Here is a 20326-nt window from a genome sequence, read left to right on the forward strand (position 1 = left end):
CTGGTGCTGAGCAGGTGTCTGCAGGAAGCTGTTGAAATGAAAGCATGATAGTCTTTTATCCTGTCTTCCTTCTCAGATGGCCCCGCCCCTCCCTGAGCCTGGTTCTTCCTGTTAAAAGGGAGTTTTTCCTTCCCACTGTCGCCAAAGTGCTTGCTCACAGGGGGTCATATGATTGTTGGGTTTTTCTCTGTTGCATTATTGTAGAGTCTAGCTTACAGTATAAAGCACCTTGAGGCGACTGTTGTTGTGATTTGGCGCTGTGTAAATAAAGTTGAATTGAATAGTCTTGTAGCTGTGTGATAACATGTGGGGCTGGGCCTCAAAGCCACTGCTCATGTTGTGTATGCTGACATAGTTTCAGCCGATGTGCAGGATGAGGAAACCCGTCCGTTCTGAGCATGTGCAGACAGCTGAAGTGATTCTGCTGCATCTGCTCTCCGGCTTGGCGCAGAGATGAAACTCATCTTTGGCCTTAAACGCGTCTGAGCGCTGCGTGCCGGATAAGCAGAGATCACAGCCGGCGTCTGGGGGGATATATATCCTGCAAATTAGCTCACCTATCACCTTCTCATGTGTCGTGTCTATAAGTTTAATCTGGCCTCGGGCAACCTCACATTTAATTCCATCTGTGGGAGAGTCTGAGGGCCTTCAGGGCGTTCATATCCATCACTCTCCTTCAATAAACCCACGTGAATAATTCAGTTTGTTTTTTTAATCTGGTGATTAGTGCCCAACATCTTTCTTTTCTCCTGCTCGATCAGCTCCGATCCAAACGTGAGCTCTTTGTTCCTGAGCTGAACACACAGCCGCTCGACAAACCAGTGACCGATCTGCAGTTTGTGCTCCGTCGGTATCGGCCTCATTAACTACGACGCTTTCACCTTCATCTCATCCCCGGAGACTCCAGGAATAAAGTACCGGAGTACAACGTTCCCTCTAGAACTTCATTTTATTAACATAAAGAATATTAACATGATTTATTATTTCAGGAAACTTAATTAATTTGCTTTTTCTATCAAATAAAATTGAATAATTTAATACATTTAATAAAAAAGTTTTTTCTCTCACCAGTTCATAATTTAGTTTGTGATGACGTATTTACATTTATTGAAACTAAGGCTCTGAAGCGGTCCTGTGTCCACACAGACAGGAGGCGCACAGGGAGGCAACACAAAAGAAAGGAAAGATGTTACCGCAGAAATCCACCGACCGAGTCAAAGACCAGGACGGGGTTGTTTTGCAGGAGGAAGGTTTAAACATGAACCATTAATAAAGAAATCCACACAGAGTCCAAAAGCAACGGGACGGAGAACTCAGAGAAATATTCATTTTCAGCTTCAGCAGTAACTTTTCACGTAAACGTTGTTTAGAATAAATCGTTTCCTGAAGTCTGGAGCCCGAGCACATCCTCAAACGCTGCATCTCAGAACCACACGGGGGTCGTTCGGTCTGGACCGTCGCTGTTGGAGAGATGCGTTGGTAACTTTGTGCTCGCTGGCTGCAACGCAGCATCCGCACACACGGAGCCATTACTGGAACAGACGCCCATGAACCTGTGCAGGACTCAAACACACACTCGTCTCCTCTGAGGCACGTTCGGCCTTCCAATCTCAAAGTTTGGAAAGCATCCAAGGCGCCAGCGAGCGGACGCAGCTGAAGGATGGGAAATGTATTTTACAGCTCAGAGGAAGTGGAAAAAACGAGACGAGCATTTGTTTCGCTGCACCCAAAAGGCAGAACTCAGCACACAGACAGATGGGGAACATCTCACATATGTTTCGAGACGTGGAGCTTATTAGCAATCTGAATGCATCGACGTCATGATTAATCAGCGGGAGGCGGTTTGACAGGGCGTGTGTGGGATGCTCTATGCCTGGAGGCTGATCAATACCAATCTCATCAATACTGTAGTTCATTATCCAGTGAGGGCGGTGGAAATGCTAAGGCAGGAAACAAAGAAGAGACTCGCACACAGCTGAGGTCAGCGTGGCGGCGCTGCGTGGCGGCCCTTTTCCTTCTGGCTTTGTTGTTCCTCTTGAGATAAATGAAGCGTGACTTTGGCAGTCCATCTATCCGGCCTTGAGGAGGACCTCAGCTGTGCCATTCCTCTGTGCCCCGAAGATGCAAAGACTAACTCAGATAAACCGCCGTTCACCTCTGTTCCTATTCGTCTCTCTGCAACTCTGAGGTAGCTCGCAGAGACGCTCGCCCGCCAAAAGCTTCAAATGTGAGGCTTCTGACGTGCTAACAGGGGGAAACTCGGGGTTTCTCCATGCTGGCCTTCAGTATCTACACTGAGCTGACAATCACCTCCAGTCGGTCTCATGTCAGGTGAACCAGAGACTGGCGACATTATACCCTCTGCTTTTAAAATGACGTCTGATTGGATAGAAACGTCCTGCTCACCTGAGCTCTGAGTTTTTCATCTCAGCTGCAGGTTTCAAGTCTTATTGAATAAAACACGATATTCAATTATAAAATCATGGCCCGTTTAATCAGAAAGGACATAGGAGAGGGGGAGGGGTTTGGGGCGTGGCTACAGTGTGATTGACACGTTGCTGTTGTATGAGCGTGCAGGTTTCGGGTACGAGAAGAAGGCGGTGCTTAAACGAGGTGACCGAGCTTCTCTTTAAGCTGCGTCACTGAGTTTGTGCAGCTCAACATAAGGAAAGAGAACTGGGGTGAAGTGTATCAGGAGCAGGACGTTAATAGTCGTATAATGAATTCCTTAGAATATTTACATTACTGTACAAAACCAACTGTCCAATAAAGCAATATAGTAGGAAACATAAATATATGGACTGTCCATGGATAACAAAAGGTCTGCAAAATGCATCTATAAAGAAAAATGCTCTATACAGAGAGTTCTTAAGAACGAGAACTGAAGATGCTGAAATCAGATACATAAAGATATAAAAATAGGTTAATTAATATACTTAGATTTAGTAAAGCAATAGATAAGCAATTAGATATAAATAGAAATAATAATAAAAGATTATAAAACGTGGGGCTGGACAAAAGAACTACAAGTATTTCATTTGTAACGACCATGAAGAATATGGATGCTGTGACAAACAGCCTCAATGAACTCTTTGTAACTATGGACCAAATTTAGCAAGAACAGTCATCCTGGGAAAGCACAGGACAAACCGGACACACTGATAGACAGAAATCCATATTCTATGTTTCTCACAGCCGTTGATGAAAATGAAGATTTTGAAATGGTCAAAAAATGTAAAAATCACAAATCTTTGGATTGTAATGATATTGATATGATAGTGGTTAAAAGAGTCATTGAGGCTATTATAAAACCATTTACATACATCTGTAATTTATCATTTCAAACTGGTCGATTTCCAGACAGAATGAAAATAGCAAAAGTTATACCTCTATACAAATCTGGAAACAAACACCATTTCACAAACTACAGGCCTGTCTCTTTACCACCTCAATTCTCAAAAGTTCTTGAAAAACTGTTTAAAAACCAACTGGAAAAATTAATAGATAAACATAAACTACTCACTGAGAGTCAGTACGGATTCAGATCAAGCAGATCAACATCATCGGCACTATTAGATTCAATAGAATACATCACAAATTCCATAGACAAAAAGCAATATGTGGCTGGGTTATTCATAGACTTGACAAAGGCATTTGACACTATAGATCCTGATATATTAATAAGAAAACTGGAACGTTATGGTGTCAGAGGGGTCGCTTTAGATTGGGTCCGGAGTTATTCAAGTGACAGAAAGCAGTTTGTGAAAATAAATGGTGGTTGCTCCTTATGTGTGGACATTGCTTGTGGTGTACCCCAAGGGTCAGTTTTGGGTCCAAAATTCTTCAACTTGTACATTAACGACATCTGTAAAGTGTCCAAAGCATTAAAAATGGTTCTCTTTGCTGACGATACAAACATTTTTTGCTCTGGTGATGATCTGCAGAATTTATTGGAGGATATGAAATAAGTAAAGTGAAGTTCTGGCTTGATAAAAACAAATTATCATTAAATTTGAATAAATCTAAACTTATGTTATTTGGAAATAGTAGTTTAAATACAAATGCAAAGATTCAAATAAATGGTGTTGATATTGAAAGAGTCAGTGAAAATAAATTTCTGGGGGTAATAACAGATGAAAAACTTAACTGGAGAGCTCACGTAAGATATATTCATTCCAAAGTATCACGAAACATTGCAGTACTAAACAAGGCAAAACAGGTATTCGACAGAACATCACTTCATATTCTACTGTTCACTGGTTTCACCATACTTAAGCTATTGTGCAGAGGTCTGGGGCAATAACTATAAAACCACATTACATTCACTTTTTACTCTTCAAAAAAAAGCAATTCGAATCATCCACAGTGCAGGTTACAGGAACATACAAACTCACTATTTTTGCACTGAAATATTGAAAATTGATGATCGAGTGAAATTCCAAACAGCACAAATTCTATTCAAAGCAAAAAATAAAGAACTGCCAGGAAATATATGAAATGTATGTAACTTCAAAACAGGGAAGGTCCGTACTACAAGAAAAAGCTTTTGTGTTTCTGTGCATGGAGTGAAACTGTGGAACAAACTGAATATGGAATTAAAGCAACGTCCAAACACAAAACTGTTCAAAAAGAGTTATAAAAATATGATCTTCTCCAACTATAAAGAAAAGGAAAATATTGAAATTAAGTGAATGTCTCTATTTAAAAAATAAAAAATCATGATGTGATATTATAGGATATAGTATATCAGAAATCTGTTCACTATTTTTATTACAAATTATATCAGTAAGGAAGCAACTAAATATTAACTGATAATTTATGGCAAAGGGGTGGGATTAAATAAGTGTTTACTTCTTCCCTTTCAACATGTAAATGAATCAGAACGGCAGCTATATTGAAATGCATTGATTTTTTGTATAGTATTTTCCCCTCTCTCTTATTTTCTTTAATAAATGTACCTGTATATTGTTTACATGTTTGAAATAAATTACCAATCAATCAAAGTCACAAATCCGATTTATCCAGGAGGAGAAAATCGGACACAAAGCGCACCGAGTCCAGTCAGCTGGTTTGGGAACTCCTCGGTGTTCATGTTCAATAACAACCCACAAATCCACAAAGAAATGTGGCCTTAACATCATCTCTGATCCCTCTGCTGCTGCAAAGCCTCTTCATATCTGCCAGAGCGCTCCACGGGACGACGAAGGGCAAGACCGCGGGCAAGACTGAGCTGGAATAAGGAAGCAAATTTAAAAGGGCAAAAACACAGAGGGAGAGGGGTGGATGGCGCACGGGAACGCCGAGGAAGGATGCAGATAACGAGACAGAAAAGGAAGAGCTGTGCAGAATCAGCACTGAGGGCAGAAAGCAGCACAGGGAGAAAGCGAAGACGGAGAGCAATTAAACGGCAGGGCAGTCAGAGACGACCGGGCAAAAATACGACATGAGATAGTGTTCAAAGCAAACAGAAAGATTCCCAAAGAGAGCGAAACGGAGAAGGAATTCTGCTGTGGATAAGTAGGTCTGCCTTCCAGCTGGAACACGCCATTACATGAATTATTTCCAGATAAAACGACCATGCCCGGGCCAATCAAAACCACTTTAGATCCCTCAATTCATCACTCGCTTCATGGACCAATCATTTCTTTTTCAGATTTCAGAAGTCCCAGAACTCCTCCAAGTGATTAACCGCATTTATAAAAGAGGGGAAAAGAACAAAAGCCCACGACGATTAGAGCTCCATCCCTCATCTTCATGATGAAGGACAGAAAACAGTCCTCCTCAGAGTCTGAGCAGCTAAAGCAAAGCTGAGAAGACACACAGACCTCAGCAGGGAAATAATCTACACCGACTGTCAGAGCCCTGCTTCTGTTTCAGTTAGGAGTCAGAAAATCCGAGAACATTCATCTTCCTGCTTTTAAAAACAGCGTCACAGGAAAGACTAAATATGACCAGATGATGGCGCTACAGAAAAAGTCAGAAGGTCACAGAAACTGCGATTCACAACGTTCGTAAAGAGGGCGTGGCTACAGGGTGATGCCCCCGGTTGTTGGTGATCCCTCTCCCGTCACTGGGACTCAGAGTGGCGAGATAAAATGATGCTGGATTACATGCGCGCCTCATTTCCTGTAAATCCCTCGTGCACCCAAAAGCAATTTGAATCCAGTGCACAATCAGATCGCTCCCTCGCTACCACTGAACGTTAGAGGCTATAAAATCAGGATCTGGGTTTTATGACCTGTTATTACACTTGTTGTAAAGGCTTGTTTCATCCAGACAAACAGGTTCATTAACGAGCAGCTGCATGTTTGTCACGTTTGCTCATTAGCATAACTGATGCCGGTTCATTCCTGCTGTGCGCCATTTGTGGGTTTCGTTCACAAAGCTGAACGTAAACAGCAGAAACGAACCCTGCAGAGCTTCACGGGTTCTGCAGCTGCAGATCCAACAGCAAACTAGGCAGAGTCAGCACGAGGCCATCGGTGGATGGACAGGTAAATGCTGTAGCTAGGTTCAGATTAGCAACAAAACCAGCGCGTAAACAGAATCACAATAAAATGTTCACGAAACTTCTGGATTTCATGTAATTTCAGGCTTGAGTTCTGATTACAGATGTTTGAAATCATAGCAAACACAAACACACAACACACACAGGTGTTCACGTACATCTCCAGGTAAAATGTGTCTGTGCATGCTGAGTTTACTCCACAGTCTGAACTTCAGTGGTGTGCGGATTGATACGGAAATATTGGTTTTAGTCATCTGGGTTAAACTTGCAGTTAATCATTAACAGGAACAGAGTGGAACTATTTTATTGGGACTGTCTAAAGGATTAGTAGGAACTACTTCTTCCACCTGTGAAATACGTCTGTATCAATGCATCAAGGCTCGTGCGTGCTCGCTCGCTCTGTTGATCATCGTAAGCAGAGTCGTGTTTGGAGCTGTGTCAGCAGAGGCGAGGTTTGTGACACGTGTGGCGAGCGCTCAAACCTCGTCAAACACAAACAAAAGTAAATCATAGCACAGGATATGATGATGAGTTTGTGATGAGGCGACCTGATGAAGAGGAGGAGAGGAACAGGTGAGGAGACAGATGTCGCTCGCCGAGTCCTGTGGCGCTGAAGGCAGGAACGATCCAGGCGCACGGGGAGAAAACGTGGAGCTGCTGGCGACGAGTAGAACTGTTGCTGAATTTGGGAAAGTGCCTTAGGTTTTTGTTTTCTATGTTTAAGTGATGGGAATTCACCGCATCCTCAAAACTACAGATTCCCATTTGTTCAAAGTGTAGAGCTTTTAAAGTGGATTAAATAGGCTACGTATCATTAAAATATACAGGGTTTTTGCAGTAAAACAGTTACTGTAGTATTTAACAAATAAAAATAACTCAAATATTTCATACATAACATAAATAATAACATATAAAATATTTCTCAGCTTTTATTTTCAATCACATTTGGCTCTTGATGTGGAGGATTTGAATCTGCTGCAGCAAGTTTTAGCTGTGTGAGATTTTTCAGCCCAGCCTCACACGTGAAACAAGACCATTACTGACCTTATTTCAAGACTCTGACTAACAGTGGCTAACAGCGACTAACACTGGCTAACAGCGACTAACAGTGACTAACACTGGCTAACATTGGCTAACAGCGACTAACAGTGACTAACACTGGCTAACATTGGCTAACAGCGACTAACAGTGACTAACACTGGCTAACATTGGCTAACAGCGACTAACAGTGGCTAACAGTGGCTAACAGTGGCTAACAGCGACTAACACTGGCTAAGAGCGACTAACAGTGACTAACACTGGCTAACATTGGCTAACAGCGACTAACAGTGACTAACACTGGCTAACATTGGCTAACAGCGACTAACAGTGACTAACACTGGCTAACATTGGCTAACAGCGACTAACAGTGGCTAACACTGGCTAACAGTGGCTAACAGCGACTAACACTGGCTAAGAGCGACTAACAGTGACTAACACTGGCTAACATTGGCTAACAGTAACTAACACTGGCTAACACTGGCTAACAGTGGCTAACAGTAACTAACACTGGCTAACAGCGACTAACAGCGGCTAACAATGACTTACAGCGGCTAACAATGGCTAACAGCGGCTAACAGCGGCTAACAGTAGAAAGAGACCGTACAGTAATACAGGTAAACCCCAACAATCAGAGTAGGAAGAACCTGGCCACAGCAGGAAGGAAAAACTCCCTTCTAACAGCAAAAAACCTCCAGCAGGACCATCCTTAGCTGAGTTCCCCTCTCCTTTGTTTGGAGTTCTGACCTTGATTATACTCAGTTTAGTCTTTAGGGTTTTTAGTCATAGTCTTGTCTCCCTGTTAGGTGTAAGTGATATATCAGAATCAGAATACTTTATTAATCTCTAGGGAATTTATGTATGTTTTATTTTGTTAACCCTTTCAGTTTAGTTTCTCCAGCTGTCTGCACCTGTGCTGTTCCTTGTGTATCTCTGTGTCTTCAGTTTCTCGTCTTCTTTGTTGGTGCGTTTGATATAAAATACTGTGATGTTTCTCGTTAGTTTGTTTTTCTGCTTTCGTGTTTTACCGTTTGGGCTGTTTTCCTGGGACTGTCTCCACTCACTCATTCAAAGTACATTTTGTGTTCACGTTGTGCCTCCCAGTGTTCAGGCTGCATTTCGGGTCTAGATCCGCACTCCACCACCACACAAACCTCTGACATCATCGTGTGAAATCAGGGATCCAGAAAAATAAAGACTCTCGCTTACATGCATCAAATCAGCCAATCCAAACATCTTCCAAACTTGTTATTCCAGCTAGTCGTTGCCGGATATTCCAGACCGGGATAAAATGCTGGGAGTGCTAAAGTTGACTTTGAATTTATTTTAAGATGACGTCCAGCAGTGCTGCTGGTTTTCTGATATTCAATCGGACCTAGAAACAAAGTGATCCTTTCCCAGCGTTTGTTCTGTGCACTGAAAAAGTTTGAACGAGCCAGCAGGAGCAGAAACCACCCACAGTTCCTCTCTGTGTCTCACATTTATGAGCAAGGCTTTAGAAAAACTCTGGAACAAACAGAGCGGTCAGTGTAGGTCAGGCAATAAAACTCAACAGCATTATTTCCCACAGGCCACATTTTTCTTTATATGCAATCCATTACCTGAGCTAAAACTTAAGGATGTGAAACTTTATTCGGGTAATATCAGAGTTCACACAGGAGTGGGAATTTCCTGCATCCCCTCTGAGAGCTGTTCACTCAGCTCTGGGAGCGGCGATAGCAGCGCGACCATTATTTGAAGCGAGCTGGCGAACAGAACCTGACTTTAATTGATTTGCGTTCGTTCCATAATATAAGTCGTGCAGAGTTGAACTGTGCCGCCTACGCCGTCTGAATGCAACTCACTCAAATTAGCATTGTCCGTGCAGCTGACGTGGAGATGTGAAACTGGATCCCGCGGCTGTGAGGGGACGCACTCTGTCTCCAAACCCAGTGGGAGCAAAGTGAGGCTGGACTGAGCTGCTTTTCCAGGACAGTAATATTCAAGGTGATGGTCAGTGCAGCGGGACAGCCTCAGGCAATGTCTGTATTTACACCCATACACAACTTCATCTACGGCCTGTAAGCTCCGGCTGAGCCCGGCAGGCCTGCTCACACCAGGCCGCTGAGGTTCATAAGTGGCCTGACATCATTAAGACATCAGCGTAAATCCAAAAACTACTCCTGTGTGACGGCACTCTGCTTCTGCTGCTGTCTGCAGCTTCTTTTGGGACCATTTGGTTTTTCACAGCTGTGAGCATCAAAAAACAAAATCCCTTCACTTCTCCACAGACGGCCAGAACAGGAAGTGAGAAAACAGGTGTTTATCAGCATGTCTCAGTTTCACAGCCACATCCATCGCGTCCACATCAAAGCACTATTTTTGGTTTTATATGTCTTCCTGCTCCTAAAGACCTCCACCCCATCGCTGTTCATACTACACCCATGTAATTATCTTAGAAAATACAAAAACACAGCAATGATTACTGCGGACATTTTTCAGGGAAAATGAGCCAACAGAACTTTTTCTGTAGTTTTCTGTATTCGTGCTGACAGGTTTCTTTCATTTCTTTATCACGTAGAAAAACTGAGCCGTGCTGCTGAAGTTTCACTTCTTTTTCCTGCATTCGGACAGCTCAGGGATTAAATGTGCAGCTAAACATCTTTACACTGACACTGTTTCACCCGGCCCGCTGAAGATCATGTTTAAATGGAAGAGCTGAAACGCCCACTCACCCCCAGCTTGCGGCTGCGCATGCGTACGTAGCCCTGCTTGACGATGTCATTGAAGTTGGAGGCCATCTTTGAAGGCCGCAACACTGGAGACCATCCAGATGTTTCCTCCTTCACTCGTTCAGCTTCTGTCACTGACAGTCTGTCTGTCTTTTCTTGGACTTTTCCACTTGAAAGTAAAAAAACTGAACCTTTTCTTCGCCTGTCCTCTTTCACAAAACTCCCAACATCCTCCTCTCTCCTTCTCGTCTCCTCTGGCTGAGGTTCCTCTCCTTTTTGTCTTCCTTCCTTCTCATTCCTTCATCCTCAGACAGCTCATCTCTCCAGCTGGCATCTCTGAGAAATGGACCGACAGTAAGATGGAAAGAAAGAGGGAGAAGAAATGGATATATGTTCATTATTCATTGAAGAGCGAGGTGCACAACATTAACGTGCATTATTCATGCCGCTGGCACACACTGAACTCTGAGGGGAAGCATGCAGTGGGATTGTGCTGAATGTACAGTTTCCCGTGTGTCTGCTTGGATTTCAGTTTCCCTGTTTGATTGTTTGCGTTTCTGTGTGTGTGTGTGTGTGTGTGTGTTGCACAGTGACATAAAGGAAATCAGAGGAGGCAGCTTCTATTAGACGGCGCTGAAACCAGGAAATAAAAAGGTTGGAGCGTTGAGCGTTCTCTAATCAGAGCTCCGTTCGTCAGCCGGCTTCCATCGCGCTACATTTGCATTTCAAACGGCCCGACCTCCTCGTGCTCTCTGTTCAGCAGTCATTATGAGGTGACAGTGTAAACACAGCTCTGCCGTCCTCGGTCGTCTTCATTTGTCCCCGTGAAGCTGATTCAGTGTTAACAGTCACTGCTTCTATGTAAATGTGCAGTTGTACTCTCTCTGCAGCCGCCCACGACTCTGATTTGCTCACTGATTCAAAAACATGTGGTGTTTGATTTCTGCCGGCCAATTCATACTGACATACATATCTGGATATGTATCTGAGATAAAACGAGGCTTTGTGGAGCTCGTTATGTCACATATCATGTCTTTCTCCGTCTCATACTGAACGTGTATGTAAGGAATGACCATCGAGCAGCAAGACTCACGCAGGCAGAGACGAGTTCATATTTTTATTTATCGAAGCTTCAGCTCGCCAGCTTACACGGCAGCTGTGAAGCACAGCAAACCAAAGGGCTCTCTGACTGCTAATTATACCAGATAAGCCACGCCCACGATCCACAGGGGTGTCTCCACACGCCCCAATAAAGACAATCAGCCACATAAACCTTTATATATTATAATTTAGAATAAAACGATCACCCCAGTCTATTCCTACTCATATATTTACATTTCAAACATATCGACCTGTCTGCTGTCTGAAACGTGCACGCAGAGCTCTGATGCTCTCTTGGATGGCTGCTGTTTAATCACTTCATTGGCCGCTGTGTTTGTGGACCCAAACTGAAGTTTAACAAAAAGCGATCCTTTATCATGGCTGTCAGAAAAATGTAGGGAGGAGAAACAATGGTGAGAACTTAACTATGACCTAAACTGGTGAAGCTAAAGCTAGACATGAAAAAACGTGAACGTGAGCATGAACCTGGAAAAAACGAAACTTGAAAACATGAGATGAAGTCCAGGAAACATGACCACCTGACGCTGAACGGAGGCAGACAGAGGACTTCAATACACAGCCAAGTGGAAACACAGCTGACACAGATGAACACCACAGGGGAAGCAAAAGGAAACACACTGAACATGAAAACACAAGACTTTCAAAATAAAACAGGAAACACGGAGAGATATAAACCGGGACACACAAGCTTGGTACGAAAGACAGAAGGAGGGAGGAAGCATGAGAGAGGAAGGGAGGATACAACACAGGGGACAAGGGAAGAGGGAACGAGACACGATGGGCGTACATGGGTGAACATGACGGGGAGACGGCGAGCTGAGACAACATGGAAACAAATATAACTAAACATCCAATCAGAGCAAAGAATAGCTCATGCTAACTAATAGAAATAAAACATTTCAAACAGGAAGAACTAAAAAGAAAATCACAACCTCAAAAAGCACCACAGTGACAGCGACATGCATTTATTTTAAATGAAGTCTTTGGTGGTTTCTGTGTTAGTGTTTAGATTTGTGTATTTGCAGCATCCAGCTTCCTCTTCTCTCGGCTGGGGTCCTTCGTCCTGTCTTACCTGGACAGCTGTGGTCTGCCTGTCTGCCTGCAGTTCTACTTCTCCCTCTGATCATCTTTATTGTCTCTCCCTGTATCTCGTTTCCTCAGCTGTCTCTGCTATAAAACAATCATATGAATGTTCCTGTCCCCTCTGTGAGTGCTGCTCTGTGGAGCACTGTGCTCCTCACTGAGTGTTTGTATTATTTTTCACACACAGGATGTGTCAGTCAGTAGTGTCAGCGACACTCAGGACAAAGACAAGCTGACTTCACGGTGTGCTCCAGTTTCAGATGTGACGGCCGTGTGTTTTTCAAATTAACCTGTGACCTCACACGAATGCAGGAGAGCCGGTCTCACATCCAAACCTCGGCTCGGTCTGCGGATGGTTCGGGCGCAGGGGCGGGGAGGTGACGGGGAGGCGATGGGGTGTTTCATCTGCTGAGGCGGTAAACCGAGTGGGAAGCACAGCAGAATCACACACGGACACATCTCCACAGAGCAGACACACTCAGCTCACTCAGTGCTGAAGCTGAGACACAATATAATACACTGCAGCACAAATGTATGCACTCATTCATGCACATGAGCAAACTGATGTGCACGCATGCCTGACTCTGTGTGTGTGTGTGTGTGTGTGTGTGTGTGTGTGTGTGTGTGTGTGTGTGTGTGTGTGTGTCATCAGGCTGGGAGCAGTGGGGCAGACATTTCCCAGAGGGCTCAGTGGTAAATCTCCCTGACAACAGTGGAACAGAGACATTAAAGTTTAACAAGGGGCTCATTAATACACACACACACACACACACACACACACACACACACACACACACACACAGAGGAGGAGAGGCTTATCATTACAGCAGTGTTGGTTTTATAAAGTGGCTCAGGCACAAAAGACAATTAAACACTAAACAAACAGAATATTTGTGCATGAAACACACACACACACACACACACACACACACACACACACACACACACACACAGGCTACAGGTGCATCAGGACAGATGGTAAAAAGCACATAATAAGAACCCTGTGAGCGTGTTAAATAAGTTGATCGTCTTATCAAATAAGACGATCAGCATGAAAGTGGATGCTGGCTGAGGGACCACAGCTCTGAGCTCGCTCTCCTCTTTCCCCTCAGACGGCCCCGCCCCTCCCTGAGCCTGCTTCAGTTTCTTCCTGTTAAGAGTTTTTCCTCCGTACTGTTGCCGGGCGCTTGCTCATCATCACCAATCTTTCCGCTCTCCTTGCTTGGAGACCCTGAGGCTGATTCAGAGTCTCGGGTTATCCCAACGATCGTGTCAGGTAGACTGTGCCAACCACCACACCACTGTGCCGCCCTGCACATGCAACGTACATTAAAGTATTTTTGCTAACAACTACAAATGGAGCTGCTACCAGAACGATCTGAGACAGTCTTGACGGGTTTGTTCACTTCATTGTTTTAGAGGAAAGAATAAAACTGTCCCATCTACACAAACTGTAATGATGCAGAGCTGGGTGGGTTGGATGCTAACAGTGGCACGTCAACAACAAAAGAAATTTATCATTTTCTCACAGATTTAAAATAATTCAGCTTCAGTTTCGGCTCCTTGAGTCTGTTAAACAGGCTCAGATGTTCTCCGAGCCTGAGCCTGCGACAGTCAATATTTTATTGGAGACTGCAGTTGTTCCTGATTTTCATCGTAATTTGATGAAATCTGCAGGCGGTGGAAAGTTCCCGGTGCGCGGCCTCCGGCCTCTTCCCGCACAGAGACGCGTGCGCTCCATCCGGCCTTCCCATCTGAAGCTCGCAGCTCAGCATCCTCCTCTTCAGCCCACTGAAACCAATCAGAGTCTCTGTGGACATCGGAGAGCTGTAATGCTAATGTAAGCCCCACCCTTTATTGTGTTTAATCACCTCGACATGAAAATGATAAGGAAGTCTGTCAGTAATATAAACAAGTCTTTATTTCACCGGGATAATCCACCCAGGATTAATTCCACATCCCAGGAAACTCGTGGATCATTAACATCAACTATTGATTTTTCTACTTCTTAACAGCAAAAACACAAAAGTTTACAAATGTCTTCACTTTGTGCAAGTTTAATGCTGAGATCGGCGACTGGCTGTGCTTCCTGCAGACTGAAACAAGTCACTTCCACAAAAACCTCACTTTAGATGAACGACATTTAAACAGGAAAATAAGCAGATGAAGGTCAGAGGCCAAATATATGTATGAGTAAAGGAACCGTATAGAAATAAATGTCCAACCTTTGCTTCTTTGAGTGTTTTTAAATGTTTTTTGCTTTTCTATGAAATGTATTTATGAGACAATAAGACTGTAACTTATATGAAACACCGTCTATGATTTTTATGTTTGTTTGTGCTGCGCAGAACATAAAATCTTTCCTGAATATGAAATTTACTGGAGGTCCAACAGGATGAACAGGAAGTCAGACGCCTGAGCTCAGACTACAAAACAACATCTGGGCCCAAAAACTGAAAACCAAAAATGAAATTTTGAATGTGAAGAATATTAAAAACTGATTTTAACCTCGTTTTATACATTTTTAACCTTTGTTTATATTCACTGCATAACTAGAAGTTCATTTCTATTGAATATTTACATCTTAATATTGCTGGAGGACTTCCTGTAATCAGAAGAACTAACAGCGTCCAAACGTGCTTCGCCTGCACCGTCAGCATCAACACATCTGAGCTGTGATCGCTTTTAAAAACACACAGACGCACAAAGAGCCTGTCGAAGCACGCCGGAGATTACGAGCGCCTGACATCGATTCCCTGATGTAGCCTTATTGATTGCACGGTGGCCCTTCCTGCGTGCACGTGTGTGTGCATGTGTGTGTGCATGTGTGTGTGCATGTGTGTGTGCATGTGTGTGTGCATGTATGTGTGTGGTATCCTGCAGAAGCCTGCAGCTCTCACATCAACACACCGGCGTGCTCAGGGAGGGAAGCGTTAAAGATCTGAGTATTGTTGTCGAGCAGAGTGTGATGCACTGATGCAGACGCAGCAGCATCTGTCACGACTCGTGTTCAGACTTCTTAGAGTATGTCGGAGGATCTTCACACAGAGAACAACATCAGAGGCTGTCGCTGCACATCAGTACTGAGATTTCTGCTCACTCTGAGAGGACAGCTTCCACTGGCAGACGCTTTCGTGGTCTTTGTGTCAGTCCTTCATCTGCTCCATCGCTGACTCTGAGATTTCTCCTGGTTTGTGTGGCTTCTCTCTGGACCTTCCTGTTATCCTTTCAGTTTCCCACTTCCTGTTTTGTTTTGAAGGTTTAAATCCTGGTGTAGCCACAGACACATGCTGCTCTGATAACTGTGCTCACGCTGTAAATCACAGCTACATGAACTAATGACACACCAGTCAAAACGTTAACTACAGCTGGTGTACACCTCAGTTCCCGCCTCTTACGCTTTGCGCTGGCGTAGCACGTCAGTAAATCTGGCCCGTAGCGTACTACGTTAAAGCGCGACATAATTGTCCTGACCTGCGCCCTCTTATCCCCTCCCTCTGTGTCCTTCCCTCTCTCACTGATGTTCACCTGTGTCTTATCATCCTCAGGGCGTCTCTCCTGTTTCTTGTCCTGCAGTCTCTCTCGGAGCTTTTGAAATTGATCACTTATGGATTGTTTACGCTGCGGCCTGGCCTCAGCCGCCCTCTCTCTTGTTTACAGCGAGTAATAACGCGCCGTCTCTTTAACTGTCTGTTTTTCTGCACTCGATCTCACAGCAAACACGACACAAAGAAGCTTCAATATTTTGTTCCTTTCAAAAAATCTGGCAGCAACTAAATCGCCAACAGGCTGACATTCATGTGTGTGTGTGTGTGTGTGTGTGTGTGTGTGTGTGTGTGTGTGCTGACCTTTATACTCTCCTGAGTATTTTCCTTCTCGGGCTGGCACTAGTGTACATCAAAGATCACATTTGGCCAGCATGTCGGGCTGCACACACACACACACACACACACACACACACACACACACACACACACACACACACACACACACACACACCTAATAAAATTACTCACAGTGAGCCGGGGCGACACACTCGCACAGCCACCTGTCTCTCCAGCCTCTCGCCTGCAGAGAAGTGACTCATGAAATCAGTCGGGCAATCAGCCTCCTTTCCTGCACGCCTGTCTCCTCGCCTCCTCTTCTTTCACACACACACGCACACACATGCACACATGCACGCACACCTTCCACCTCCTTGGTTTTCCTTTCTATTCTGATCTTTTCTTTTCTTCTGAACACAATCTGCATATCTACAGGACGTCAGGTGATTAATCTAAGAGCCTGCATGAGTTCTGACACGCACGAGGCCTCGATATCATCTGGACTGTTCTCGCTGCGTTTATCGATCCTTGTCTGGATAACGGCAAAGCCCACCCTGTGGAGTGGAAATGAGATGAAAGATAGAAGAAGAAAGATGAAGGAGCTGCTGTTTGTGCAGACAGCTGAGAAACGGTGACAGCGCCACGGAGCTGTGAAGATATTTGTCTCTACTGGTCCGACCTGACCCCGAGTTAAATCTGCAGCCGTGGCAGAAATCAAGTTTGTCTGAGTGCACGTGGATGCAGGCCTGCTGGAAAGGGAGTCTGTGTTCTTAATGAGTGTTATGAGTCCGTAACACCGTAACATTACGCAACACTCGATAGCATCACATTACATTCATTACGCAGCTGTGTCTGTCCAAACCAGCGCACAGCTCTTCATGAGAACTGTTGCCAAAGTGCTTGCTCGTCGGGGCTTTCTTTGTATTATTGTAGCGTCTTTATCTTACAATACAAAGCGCCTTGAGGCGACTGTTGCTGTGATGTGGCGCTGTGTAAATAAAACTGAGTGGAATTATAAAGCATGGACATTTCTATGCTTCTGTGTTTGTACAGTTAGAACTGTAAGTGGCCTCTAATGTGACAGAAGGACACGACACAGTTCATTTCCCGAGCTCACAATTGCCTCGTCTGCAGTATTTTAGCGAGGAACGAACAGATTGACGCTGCATTTCAGTGTGTGCAGGATCTCTCACTGAGCCGAGGACCTGAGAGCGAAGCTGAGCCTTACTGAGCAGCTCTGGTTAGGAGGAAGATGCTCTCCGGTCTCCCTCAGGATGCATCACCGGCAGCCTCAGTGAACGCCTTCTAACATTTACAGTCTGTTTATCTGCTTCCTGTTTCACTTCATCCCACTGTGAGCGAAATGACAAGCGCTTTAATTCCTATTTGCTCTTATGTTTTATGCAAAGAGTTGTTCATTTATTCATCCGTCCTGCTGCCATGACGAGCACTGAAACGCACACAGACATGAGAGCAGAGCTTGTGAGCCTCACCCTGATTCTTGGATTTAAAATTAGTAGTCCCAGCAATAAAGCTAATTTTGCCTGTGGCATTTATGTCTGTGTATGATTTACTGTCAGTTTTAACGTATGAGGAACCGAGTTTTTCTAACAGGTTCCAAACTGCAGCCCAGCGTTAGGATAAATCCTGATATACTCACAAAACGCAACATATCAAAATACCCACATACAACTCAGTGCTCTTCATAGTCACTGATTTTAGCCTTGATGCCCCAAATCCTGACCTATTTTAATTACATGTAATTTTGTAAAATAGGAATTTGAATGGATCTGATCAAATGAAGTTTACTTGATTTTCATACATTCGGTTTACAGCGGTCAGCGGAAGATTAAACATTACAGTAAATAATCCTTTGATCATAATCGTTGCCTCGTGTTTATTCAGGGTGAAAAATTATTTTTCGAGTGTGGCCACGTACCATTTAGATCTGTAATCAACAGTAAAATGCTTCGAAAACATGAATCTGAGGCTGAAATGAGAACTTTACAGCTTTTATATCTTTGTTTAAACCGTTAGGCTGTTAGGTTATCAAAGCAAAATACCCCAAAATCTCAATACTGACCAATGCATAGAGAAATATTTCTGTCTGCAGGACTCTGTCTCAAGCTAAAATAGGATTTTTTTTTAGAAATTTAAATTAATATTATTCTGAAATACTGTTTAACGAAGGACAAACAGGCAAAGACTTCATAAAGCTAGAAACAGCCGTGATTGGTTGGCCATAACTGGAGGAAGAAAGACTGTTAAGCTATCAGCTAATGCTACTCAGACTGATTACCAGTCTGCCTCCAAAGACTGTACACGAACATCACTCAGGCACAGGTGGATGCTAATTGTAGCTCAATAACATTCAATGAAATCATTGAAGTTCACTGTGCACCAAACCTGGAGCTCCGCCTTCTTGGACGGTCTGTTAGTACAGTAACAGGTCCAGTTCAGGTGAAGCTAGCAGACAGCTAGCAGCTACAGCCACCTGTGTCACCATCCGCCTGTCAGTCACAGAGGCCACGCCCCTAATAATGCAAACTTTAATCCTTAATACAATTTAAACAGGTGAGTTATAGAAACATCCTCCCCTGTACAGCTGGTATGAAGGAGGGAATGATCCACAGAGACCAAACAGTGTATCAGGCTGCAAACATCAACATGGTTATTTCTGCTGCAAAGTTTTAACATGGGAGTCTATGGGGACCGACTCACTGCTGCCTCTGCTGGACGTCAGAGGAAGTCCAGGTTTCAGTGCTTCAGCATGAGTGTTTTTGTATGTCTGATATTAAAAAAGTAAAATGAGGAGGGCTGGTACACGAGCTCACTGAAGACGTAACAAGACGAGATGATGAGAGCGAAAAAGAGCATGACATGGAAAAAAAGACGAACTCGGAGTGGGGAGGTCGGATATTAAAGAGAGAAATTCAGATACTCCTCTTTCCTCTCTCTGCCTCACCCTCACCCCTCTCCCCAGGACGCCCCAAGGCTAACACTTGGGAAAGCGTCAGTCTGTCTGCTTATAACCATCTGTCACAGATAACGATGGGATAAACACACACACGGAGAGGGGCCACAGACAGAGAGACGCTCCGTCTCCAGTCTCATATCAGATGGTGACGCGCACACATGACCAACACTCCGCCACGAGCGCTTTGAGCCATCTTTCACGAGGCGACGCGTCACACTTCTTCACTTCAGAGAAAACGCGACAAACAGCTCGCAGCTCTCCCGGCAGAAGCTGAAATGTCTGAATTCATTGTTGGCCCGAGAAAACACACAGGCAGCACTGAGGAAGAAATAATAACTGCATTCGCCTGAAGAGATGTGATTTGGTCAGCAGGACTGATGACACGTTAGGACGTTAAACCTCCCCAGGCCGGTATAATATCAGTGTGCAGCACAGAGCGCAGTCACGGTGACAGCAAAGTGCCAATTATGTTCGTTCGGTCGCTCGTTGTGACGTCGCCGGCTCTGCAACAAGCAGAGACGTGTCGATGCAGAGCAGCTGCTGCAGGGATCTCATCCAGGCCTTTTCTGTTAGTGTCCCCTTCACCGTAGAAACACTTTGCTGCAGGCTGGAAGAGTCATGCTAACCTCTGACACGCACCTGGCCACCAGCAGCACAGACAGGAGTAACCTGTGATGCACAAGCATTTGTGGGTCGGCTCAGATCTGGGCTGCGCACATTTTGCTATCTAGGTTAATCTGAGACATCCTCGCCTTTTTTTAAATGTCAGGGTTTTTCTTAATTGCTTCTTCCTGCCTGCCTTTTTAAGCGCACCTGTGCACGTGTTCACGTCCCAGTTAACCTGCTTATCTGGGTCACGGTCGATTCCTTCGACGTGACTCTCACCTAAGTCGCGATGGGCACGCCCTCCCCCGGGATCAGGGGTTTGGAGCACCGAGGTTTAATCTGTAGCGTCCCTGATATTTGATGTGCAAACTGTTTTTGTAGGTGACAAAGTGTCTCGAGTTCATTTCACTCCACGTTGGTGTTTCTCCCGCTGCTCCCTGTGCCGAGAACAGCCCCG

General features: G+C 44.4%; 1 protein-coding gene across 1 annotated transcript in view; it reads right to left on the reverse strand.

Annotated features, from left to right (window-relative positions):
- The window catches only part of dok4 (docking protein 4), a 63841-nt gene that overhangs the window by 21483 nt on the left and 22032 nt on the right, over window positions 1–20326 (reverse strand). The window contains exon 2 of the mRNA XM_086287933.1: window positions 10261–10593. Within this exon, the coding sequence (XP_086144059.1) occupies window positions 10261–10326 (66 nt within the window). The 5' untranslated portion in view covers window positions 10327–10593. The remainder of the gene's footprint in view (window positions 1–10260; window positions 10594–20326) is intronic.

This window comes from Aulonocara sp. 'chitande type north' Nkhata Bay, linkage group LG1 (genome assembly GCF_057382095.1).
Source record: "Aulonocara sp. 'chitande type north' Nkhata Bay isolate Kocher_YH1m ecotype deep benthic linkage group LG1, A_spYH_male_GT1.1, whole genome shotgun sequence".
NCBI classification, from domain to species: Eukaryota; Metazoa; Chordata; class Actinopteri; order Cichliformes; family Cichlidae; genus Aulonocara; species Aulonocara sp. 'chitande type north' Nkhata Bay.